At 39.0% G+C, this 11,361-nt stretch overlaps 1 protein-coding gene across 3 annotated transcripts in view; it reads left to right on the forward strand.

Moving 5' to 3' along the window:
* LOC129713410 (zinc finger MIZ domain-containing protein 1-like) overlaps positions 1-9,970 on the forward strand; it is a 48,056-nt gene extending 38,086 nt beyond the window's left edge. For 2 of the 3 annotated variants that reach the window (XM_055662451.1, XM_055662452.1), the window contains exons 17-19: positions 207-367; positions 2,727-2,972; positions 5,165-6,316. In XM_055662451.1, the coding sequence (XP_055518426.1) occupies positions 207-367; positions 2,727-2,972; positions 5,165-5,272 (515 nt within the window). In that variant the 3' untranslated portion in view covers positions 5,273-6,316. Of the gene's footprint in view, positions 1-206; positions 368-2,726; positions 2,973-5,164; positions 6,317-6,459 lie in introns of those variants that run through there. The other variant, XM_055662450.1, reaches the window with a different exon arrangement.
* The last annotated feature ends 1,391 nt before the right edge of the window (positions 9,971-11,361 follow it).

An 11,361-nucleotide genomic window follows, 5' to 3' on the forward strand; every position in this document is an offset into this window, starting at 1 on the left:
GATAATATGGACTGTAAAACGTGTGTAGTTGCAAGCTATATTGAAAGAATATTTGAAGTGTGTAACAGGTGTGAAGTATTGCTTCATACAGGCCTCTATTTCAGGCAAGAGCAGACTGAAGCATGTGGTGTAAAGTTACAGTGCATTTGGTTAAGTGTGCTTTTCCAGGCAAGAGCTGGTAAAATGTAACTTTTTATTTTGAACAGATTCGGTTTATTCTGGGCAGGGGAACTTTCCCGATTTTCCCCATGGCAATTCTACCAACACTCCTATTAACGAGTTTATGCATGGGCCACCCGTCACCTATCCATCAGACATCCCTAATATGACTCCCGACAAACCCCTTGGACACTCCATGTCAGATCAGGTGAGTCTTTGCATCATAGTGCCTTGTGTATTAGTAGCTGTCCCCTTTCACATTAGTTGCCAAGAAGGTTAAACAGCCACTTAAGGAATCCGAGACCATCATCCACAGAAACTTCATATGGTAAGATGCAGATGCTGATAAACCATTTCTGAAGAAACGTCACCTATTCCTTTCCTCCAGAGATGCTGCCTGACCCACTGAGTTACTCCAGTTTATTGTGTCTTACTTTATTTGGTACTTTGACCGCTTAGAAATATCAAAACTCATTATTGTCAATGTTGAATTTATCATTCTTAAAATGATTTTAGAAAGTTGATTAATAAAAAAAGCACCCTACAATCTTATTTCTTGATTTTTCTTTTACCTGCCTCAGGTGATTACTTACTAAATAAATAGTGATGTAGATACCTTCAGGTATATAGAGATGGCAGCAAATTTAAATGTGTGCAACTGACATTGTGGAGAAATATTTATGATGATATAATGCATACTATGCGCTGGATCTTTGACAACGGCATGTCAAGCAATTTCTGGCATTTTTCTCCATGTTTTCGATTGCAAGTCAGATTACTGTGCGGCACGGTGGCACAGCGGTAGAGTTACTCCCGTGCAGCGCTTGCAGCGCCGGGGACCCGTGTCGATCCCGACTATGGGTGCTGTCTGTACGGAGTTTGTACGTTCTACCCGTGACCTCAGCGAGATCTTCGGTTTCCTCCCACACTCCAAAGACGTACAGTTGTAGGTTATTTGGCTTGGTATAAATATAACTTGTCCCCAGTGTGTGTAGGGTATGTCAGTGTGTGGGGATCACTAGTCAACCCGGACTCGGTGGGCCGAAGGGCCTGTTTCCACGCTGAATCTATAAACTAAACTAAACTAAGACTCTTCTGCAGGGTAAAGCCTATTACGATTTTTGTTTGGTTGTCAATTTGCCTCTTGGAGTTAGTTGTGTGTTTCAGCTTGTTTTGATGTGGAGAGGATGACACTACATCACTGCAGACTTGCTGTCACTGCCAGCAGCCATCATGCCATTCCTCTCCATCACCAATAAACATTGCTTATAGTGAATTGCAAGCAACGTTTAATTTCAAATACTTCATGGAGGTTATACGTAATAATGTAATTATACTGGCATCATGTACCCAAGCAGCCAAACTGACCAAACAAATCCACGGTAGACAGAAAATGCTGGAGAAACTCAGCAGGTGAGGCAGCATCTATGGAGCGAAGGAAATAGGCGACGTTTCGGGTCGAGACCCTTCTTCAGACCCCATTTCCTTCGCTCCATAGATGCTGCCTCACCCGCTGAGATTCTCCAGCATTTTTGTCTTCCTTTGATTTTCCAGCATCTGCAGTTCCTTCTTAAACATACAAATCCACAATGATTCCAGGTTTGAGCAGACTAAAATGTCTTCAACTTTATGCTAACAGTATCCTGGGAGATGTTATTATCGTCTCCTTGGTCTTCAGCCTTGCTGATCCATGCTGGTGATTAAGTTAGTGCGGGAGAACGTGATCGCCTAAAACAAGTGCCCACTCAGGCTATCCAACAATGATAAATCACAGTAGATTTGGACAAATAAGTTGTCATCTTGATGCTTCTGGACAAAAGGACCCACTTATGCAGTTTGAGTTACACTAATCAGAAAGCAGCATCTGCAGTTCTTTCTTACAAGTGAGTTGTATTGATCATAGACTTCAAATGATGGGTGGACAAGGAGCAAAACATAGCCATGCTTTGTGAGTGAGTTTCCTCAGTTCTAGCCCCCATTTGGGAATCTGACCACAATTCTCTTTGGAGGACCTTCTCTGCTGTTGTGGATGAGTTCTCCCATTCCAGTTGCCTCCTTCCCTTCAGTTAATGACTGAAATATAGAAAGAAAATAGTTTCATTGTAAACCCAAGGCTGTTTTAAATTAATTTAGTGCGTGCGTACGTGCGTGTATGGTGTGCTGTCGCCCTCCAACTCACACACTTGATAAGATGGAATTGTTGCATGGCCACCTCCATTTTATCAACAAGTACTTGAATGTGTTTGTAAGTGAAACATGCTCTATCTACATGGCTGTCCACTCCTGCCTCTCTCATCTGCAGCTGTTGCTGCTAAACACAGTGCCTTGTTAAGGGCTGGAGACTGTTGTTATTACCTGACCAACTGTGCACACACTTTACTGGTGTGATACATTTTCTATGCAAGTCAAAGCAGTACAGCAGCATAAAAAATTGGTGCAAATACATTTATTGGCAAATATTTGTGTATTTGTTCCTGCTCCATTTTTTACATTTGTCTGTTGAATTATGTAAATGGTTCTCAAATCTCCCATTTTTAAAATTTCATTATTTTATCTTTTCTCCACAGATTCCGCATTCTGCTACAATAGACCCATCCCACCCTTCTATGCAGCAAGGAGTCCATGTAGCCCACCTTGGTAACCAGTCAGGGCAGCTACTGCACCACAGAAGCCTGGCCCAGCACTCACGGCAACTCCAGCAAACCGGCTCCAATCTCCACTCCCACAGTGAATTAACCTTCAATCCATCCTCAGTGATGGAAGGTCAACCAGGAGGTCAGGGAGCAGCTGATGTTCCAGAGCCTTCTCTGGAAGTAAGTCCTGCAATATTTTCATGAATGTTTACATCTGCCATCAGCAGCTTTCTTTAAGTGAATAATAGATAATAGATCAGTCGTACGAATATTCATTTAAAAAAGGAGCAAAAAAAAAAAGCAATCACTCAGCAGCTTGGACATGCTGGAGTAAAATATTAATATTGCAAGAATGATTACCATTCATCAAAACTGATTTAGCCCACACTTTACAGCATTCTGGAAAGGTACATGCCAGAAGTACAGATTAGACTCTGAAATAGTCATTGGCATCATAGCTTTAATTTTAATCAGAGGCCAGAACTGTCCGAGGCAATGTTTAAAACATAACATTGTTTTAAATTTAACTGAGGAAACAGATGATGCTGGAACTACTCTGCATCTGTGGAAGGAGAAACAGCCAAGGTTTCAGGTCTGGGTCCCTTCAATGGGGACAGAGGAACAAGTTAGTTTTCAGTCACAGACAAGGTGGGGAGGACAGAAACATTTGATAGGGAGAGACCGTATGACTTGATATAGGGGTAGGAATCAGATGATACCTTGTTTGTAACGTACTGTTAATTGCCAAACTGTGGGACATGCCCAGCAGGCCAGATTACACTAGGAAAAAAAAGTCACAATTATATTTATATCGATGTACCAGAAAAAGAGTTGAGTGAGTGGGTGCAAGTAGGTCTGAAACAAAGATACCTCAAAATCACAGACATAGCTTGGGCCCATGTACTGCCCATGGTTACACCTTTGATCTGTAGAAAGTGAGTGGAGTTGAAGGAGTGAATGAGAATGTTGAAGAGGAACTGGTCAAGGAAAACGTGGAGGGTTCTCAAGACTCTTCCAATGAGGAATGGAAGTGCAGAGAGACGTGCATCCATGGTGAAGAAGAACTGGTTGGAACCAAGGAATGGGAAAGGAGTGGAGATAATCTGCACTCTCTGGGATTCAAGGATCAGGGTGGAATGGTCACAGTGATTGGCGGTGCTGGCTCGAAGGGCTGAATGGCCTACTCCTGCACCTATTGTCTATAATGGTTGGCATAGGGATTAGTTCAATAGGACAAGAGCAGGCTGTACAATGAGTCTACCCATGCATAATGGATTGTGGATCTAGGGAATAAGTTGGAAGCAGGCTGTGCTGCATGAGCAGTACGAGATGAGAAGGGAAGCTGTGGAGAGAAGGAATTGAGCTCACGTGAGTCAGACAGCAGCTTGATGTTCAAGGTCTAGAAGGAGATATGAGGACATGTCTGAGAGCTGATTGTTGGCCTCACAGCAAGATGAAGATAAGAGTTTGCAAGAGTACACTAGCATCACCCTTGTAGCAGGTTTGATGTCAGCATGGGTTCTCGGTGAGTCGACTTGAACATTCACGTGAGTAGGTTAGAGTGAGTGGACAAAATAAAGCGGCTGGTTGGCAGTTAGCAAGGAATAGACAGAGGGTAAGAGGCAAGAGGAAGGGGGCTGGGTGGATTGGGAATTCTGGAGATGGAAGAAAGGATCCACAGTCTGAGAAAAGGACACCTAGCCAAAATAAGGTGGTGCAGAGGCAACAGAGGAAGAATCCATCATCTTGTCAGGCTGCAATTAATTGAGATGGGACGAAATAAAGGCCTTAGCTGTAGACTGATCATTCAGGATCAGAAAGGAGAAGAGCAAACGGTATGATGAACACACAGTGTGGAGTGCAACTGCAAGGAGTGATTGGATCAGAGGAACAAAGTGGCACAACAGTCAGGAATCGAAAAGTTGCAGTTTACGATCTTTGGCATCAAAAACGGACAAAATAATCTTGCAGAATCAAATGAAACAAAGAATAAAGTAGAACTAGGGACCACAACAACGTCTTGTTGCAGTGAGGACAAGGATATGCATGTGCTTATGTATGGCATATAAAGTTTGGATCTCAGGAGGCAATGAGACTTTGCCTCAAAACTTTACTTGTGGGGTCAGAAGTGCTTTCCGGAATTAACAATGAAAATGTAACTCCCCCGCCCCCTCCCACCGCCCGCACTTTCCTTTTGAATTTCATCATGAATTGTGAATAATGCTCTCTGCAAAGCTGACAAATCGAGATGTGCATTTCAAAGTTGAAGCGTATTCTTTTGTCTTAAAACTGTAAACTGTTTCATCTCTAAATCCACAGAGTTTAAATAATTGTCATGAAATGAGAAACAATTTCTTGCTTTTGTTTTCCAGCTTCTTCCAGAGATTACAAACCCAGATGAGCTGCTTTCCTATCTAGGACCACCAGACATGCCAAACAACAGCAACGATGACCTTCTCTCCTTATTTGAGAACAACTAAAACTCTTCCCTTTTGTCCACCATATTAACTCTAGCTTCATCGTCTATGAAGCTCAATTGAGACTCCACACTGCCTTGCACTGTTGACAGTGAAAACCTATTGACAGATATCTCTGTGTTCAGTACTGGTAGGAGATCCTGCAAACCCCATTGTAAAATGCCATCACATTTTAGAATGATAGAACACAGAACAGATTTGAAATGTTGACAAACTAGAAGAATCCAGCTAATACGAAAATCTAATTTCTACCAATAGTTGTCAAAGAATCGGCGGAATAATTTTTTGCCACAAATCTTGTCCGGATTTCAAGGCATTTGAAGGCAAAAGGAAGGGAAGACTTCAATGCAGCAATTAGCCTTGGAGCCACTAATTGCGGTTTTGTTATTCAGTTCAGCAATCTTGTGGATTATTCTCCACGTTCACTATTGATGCAAGGACCGTGACTTCCTCGGGACTTAATGCCTCGCTCCATGAGGAAGTTGGAAAAACAACAGAATTTGCGAGCTCCCCTTTTTTCAAGTACAATGACTTTCAAGGATACCCAGACATCAGAGATGATGGAGACACACTAACTACATCCACAAAAATCACTGAAGAAAATGCAAAAAAAAAAAATCAAAAAAAAAAAAATCATGCTCGAGTACAAAACAAAAAAAGCACAAATGATTCTTAGAGACCAAGGTAGGGACACTACGGCACTGAGGGGAAGAAAGGATTTCTTCTAGCTGTAATGAAACAGTATCACTGCCTGCATTTCACAACCTGTGGTAAAGATGTTGGTTGTCGTTTATTATAATATAAAAGTACACAGAGGTGATTAAATGACATTTCTGCGTTGTTACCCCGTTTCAATTGACCTAACCCTTTTACCATTTTTGTTCATTTAAAAAAAAGAGCATTCCACATTTTTTATGTAGACTTATCTGAACACACCAATGCTGTTCTACAGGCTGTGTCTTTTGTACCAAGTCCATGTGGCACCAAAAGTTTTTTTAAATATCTAATGTACTGTAGAATTGGCAAATTAAATAACATCACCCACTGATTATTAGTGATTTTAATGCTAATGATGAGCGATTACAGGTGAAAGAACCCATTTTCCTTTTATACACTGTGATGAGAAAGATTGTTTAAAACAATACAATGATTGCAGAAATTAATCATCATCCTGAAATTTGTATTTACAGATTACTTCCATAACCTTTCAGGGTGGGTGAAGGGTGAAGAAAAGGGGAATGGAAAATGTACATTCCTTTTAGTCCTGTTTGGCTACAGCTGTTCAGGATATCTGTCGATTATTTAAAATGGTTGAGATAAGTAAATTAAAATTGTTTAGGTTTCATTTTAAGTTTATTGAAATAATCCCCTTTATTAGAATTATATAGGGTTGTATTGAAATTTATAAGATAATAAAGCTCATTATTTCATTTCTTTAGCTTTTTATTTTTAAACAGTTGTTTCCTGTTAAATTGACTTTAAATGTCGTAAATTATTCTATTCACAAAGTCTTGCTTCTACACCAGTCCAACATAGTGATGTCACTCATCTGGAATATGAAATAGGATTAGAAATCGATGAAGTCACAATAAAGTCTTGAATGCTGAACATGCAGAAAGTGATTTGGAGAAAGATAGCTTTGGGTGGAACTCTTTCATCAGCTCACAAAATCAAGAGAAGCAGGGAAATACTGGCATATCTGTGCCAGTTTTCACTAAGATGATCCTAATTAATTCTATAGACAGAAAGGTGTTGCAAATGTCAAAGGTTGCAACAGCGAAAGCAGTAGCACAAGTGGTAGAATGTTAGGACAGTTGGATGGGATAGGAGGACATCAAAGATGCATAAACATCAGATTTAGTGTACAGCAATGGCCCTTTGGCCCACCTCGTCCATGCCAACCAAACTGGCATATTGTACCAGTCCCACTTGCTTGCATTTTACCCATTAGCCCTCTAAACCCACCCTATCTATGCTGTTCACATGCAATGTGGAAAATAAGACCCAATCCACGAAAAGATACAATAAAACTTTATTCATCCCCAGAGGGAAACTGGTCTAAAACGAGAGGAAAGTTTTAAACAAGGAAAAGTGATCTATAGGTCCCAAGTTTAGTTTTTTAATCAACTACACACCAACTCGTATATTAATTGTGTCTTAAAACATAGGAAGCCATTCAACCTGTCAAGCTGATACTGGCTCTCTGAGCAATCACAACATGCCAATTATCCTTCTAGCCTTTTAACAATGCCATAGGGTTACACAGAATAACTAATTTATAATATTTTATCTTCTAGTTTCTGCCTTTGCATGTTGTTTGTGTTATAATGTGGAAAGATGTAATAATCTGTATCTGATGAGCTGGTTACATCATATATTTGAACATTAGAGTACAGTAGCAATATCTTGTGCGTTTTAATTAAAATGAAAGTAGAGATCTACACCAAGACCAAGCAAATCTTCTTCAATAAGATGCTAGATTTCTGGATCAGCAGCTGTAGGTTTTAATATCTCAAGATAATAGAAAGATAGGGGAAAATAGGCAAGCCTTTCCAGTCATTGGACTAAATCTATCCACTAATTCTATATACCTCAAACCGCGCCTTACAAAACTTTGATTTTGTAGTTTTAACATTTTCAATGAGCAATCAATTTCAATACTTATTAGATATTTACAGATTTGCAGTACCCTAGAGTTAATTATACAGCGCGGAAACAGTCTCTTCAGTCCAATTAATCCATGCCGAACACGTTGTCCATCTAAGCTAGTCCCATTTGTCATTCCTTAGCCCATATCCCTCTAAATCCATGTACCTGTCTAAATGTATTTAAAATATTCCACCCACCTCTACAACTTGCTGTGGAAGCTTGTTCCATATATCCACCACCCTCTGCAAATTCCAAAATGCAATTTGGCTGTTTACTTCTATTATCTTTCCTTAGATCAATGTCTATTTTGAAATGTTCTGGGTTTAAACAAAAATCATACACAGTAAGTACCTGGACAGCTGAGTCTTCCCTTCAAAAATTATTCACATATCTCTACTTTCTAGTCTTCCAAAACATGTATATTCTTAAAGCAACCTTAAAATGTAAATATATGTACCAAGTCAGGTCTTCCACTTTGTCCTTCCTAGGACTATGGCCTGCCACTTTTCTCATTATGTAGGCTTGACCCAGCTTGCTTTCAACATGTTTCAGCTCTCATAGCTTGGATTCACTATGCCATTAATGGAATGTTAATAAAGCCTATTAATGCACATCCCAGTTTAACATTGGAAGTCTTCCCTTGTGGTACATTTCTATTTATTTTTAATCTGAATTCACTATAGTGCATGTCTCCTTTAAACATTCACACCTCAGAGTGCGACTTTGCTATTTATTTTACAGCTAACAGCAGTCAGCTATCCGTTATCTCCACAATCTGTTAACATTTATCACTGTAATTTCTTCACTATACATCTGTAGTTTATTTTTATTGGAAGAAATATGCCACAATAATTCTTGTACAAGAAATACTTGTGCTGAACCTGGTTTCCAGCGTGTGGCTGGCTGTAGAACATACACCAAATGCTGTGTGCAGATAAAATCCTTTGGTATTTTCAGTAAAACAATACTTTATAAGAAAATAACTTTACAAGTGCCAGTAAAACTTCTGATTTTGGGAAAATTATTTTTTATATACCTAAATGATCCTCTTATTATTCTGCTCAAGTTAAGTTTGGAGTGCTTTAGAATGTTACCATCAGATTATCTATGGAAAATACAAGCAAATTCTGTTTTTAAACACCAAAACAATTGTCTGATTTGCATGCTCCTGCTTAATACTGTATATAATATTCTGTGGTGGTCTCTGTTAATGTGTATTGTTGCCGTTAAATACATGCTTAAAACTCTTTAGCACCAATAGAAAAGCTTAGTTGAGCCACATGTTTGCAGATTTATCTCAAACTCTGCTTCCAGTCCAACATATATCACAGTTTCTTAAACATTTTCTTTCTCCAATATGTAAACTTCAACCAAGGCATAGTCTCCAGCTACCAACTATCTACAAGTGACCTCTTGAATACACAAAACCCCACTGAGAGTTCTCTATTGGGCTTAAATACCAAACCCCTCTCAAAACGACTTTATGCAATTTTTACAAGCTAATTATAGACGTGTTTTATTGGTGAGGACATTAAATGGTAATTAACAAATTATTTTAGTACATTAATTTCTTCCCTCCCTTGCCTAGAACCCCCAAAACATCACCGATACATGTTCTCCAGAGATGCTGCCTGACCTGCTGAGTTACCTTTTTTTCATAAACCAGCATCTGCAGTTCATTTTCTCTGAATTCTTTAGCAATTGTCATACCCGAATTTTCTCCCCAAGTAAAATTGACTAACATGATGCTGAAGAGAATTCCAGATACACTGCTTAACATGCTAATTACCTATCCCTGTTTACATTTATATTGGAAGTTGTCCCTTGTGGTACATTTCTATTTATTTTTAATCTGAATTCACTATATGCATGCTCAACATGAGACTCTTTGGAGTCTCCTTTAAACATTCCCACCTCCTAACAAAGGTCCAGCTTTGCTGATCTGGAATGGAGGACAAGTATCTTTGCTTTCAGAATAAAGGTGGAACATTTCTAGCCTATGGCACCATGCAAAAATAAGTGACATTTAGTCTGGATGTTCTGTATTGCTTACTATTTCACTGCAGTTAAAACAAGGTCAATTGCTTACTATTTTATCAGGAATAAAAGTATAAATGATCAAACAATCTGGTACACATAAAGCAGTAAAATAACAGTATAAAATAAAGCTACATCTAGAGTTTTCCAACCTAAATTCAGATCATTGTGCATTTTCCAAAGCAGTCTTTATGACCACCAAGTGAGAATTGTAATTTAGTGTGGAAGAATGGCATATTCGGAGCAGTAATATGTTCTGGGGCAGTGTTAATAAGAACATCCCACATTTATTTCCATCACAACCCTAGTATTTTGTGTCATCTGGGTTAAATCCCAGTTACATGGATGTTATTCGCTCTGCAATACACAAACTACTTAAATGTAGAGCTTTTAAATAAGGAAGTCATGTAACCGCGGACATGAAACATTGAAATCGATTGAACCCAACTCACTTTAAGTCAACATATCTTAAAAATTGGCAAAGAGACTTGATCATGAAAATGTTACCATAAAATTTAATACAGTTATCTACACCCTTCAATGGAGGGCTGTTGGTTTTATGAAATATTTTTACCTGTGTGTTTACTAGCTGGCCCAGTAGCTGGTTGTGGAGGTGCACAGGCCATCTAGGAGATGGGAAATACCAATTCTGAGATTAAACTCATTGGTAGACAATAGAAAGAATGGTGCTTAAATGTTCACTTTAATTGCATGTCTTTAATTGCATATTATCAGCCAACCTGAAATATCTACATAAAAACAGAATGGGCACTGTTCATAAGTCATTGGAACAGAATTTGGCCCATCTAGTCTTCTGAACCCCATTCTCCTGCCTTTTCCCCATAACCCTTGACACCCTTACTAATCAAGAATCTCTCAATCTCCGCCTTAAAAATACCCAATGAGTGAATGATTCCCTGATACCAAACAGTAAATTTAAACTTCAATCAATTCACTGTCAGCTTGAACTCCGATTGAGGCTGAGCTAGAGTTGCGAATGGAACAGTTGCGGTGGTTGTGAAGCCACTGAAGGCTGAGTTTGCAATGGAACAGATACCATTTCACTCACTTTAGCCATTGACCCATTAGCTGCTGTTTACAACTCATCCTTAATCTCAGTGGATTTTTGTCAAACTCACATAATTAACAAACTCATGTTGATTAGTTATCAGAATGATTAAATCACCAATTATACCATAATGATATGGCCTTTCAATTCTCAACCATGAAATGGTTATAAAAATAGATCGGTGTTCAAAGCTTCACTGCATTTTAGAATCCTATTATTTATTGATGAGGCAGCATCAGGATTCATTAATAAAATCATGGATATATTTCCAATCTCATCTTTAGTTCAAAAGCATTGACTTTGGGTGACATGCCTTAATGATGTGGAATGTTACACA

The sequence above is a fragment of the Leucoraja erinacea genome, chromosome 35, assembly GCF_028641065.1.
Source record: "Leucoraja erinacea ecotype New England chromosome 35, Leri_hhj_1, whole genome shotgun sequence".
In the NCBI taxonomy this organism is placed as follows: Eukaryota; Metazoa; Chordata; class Chondrichthyes; order Rajiformes; family Rajidae; genus Leucoraja; species Leucoraja erinaceus.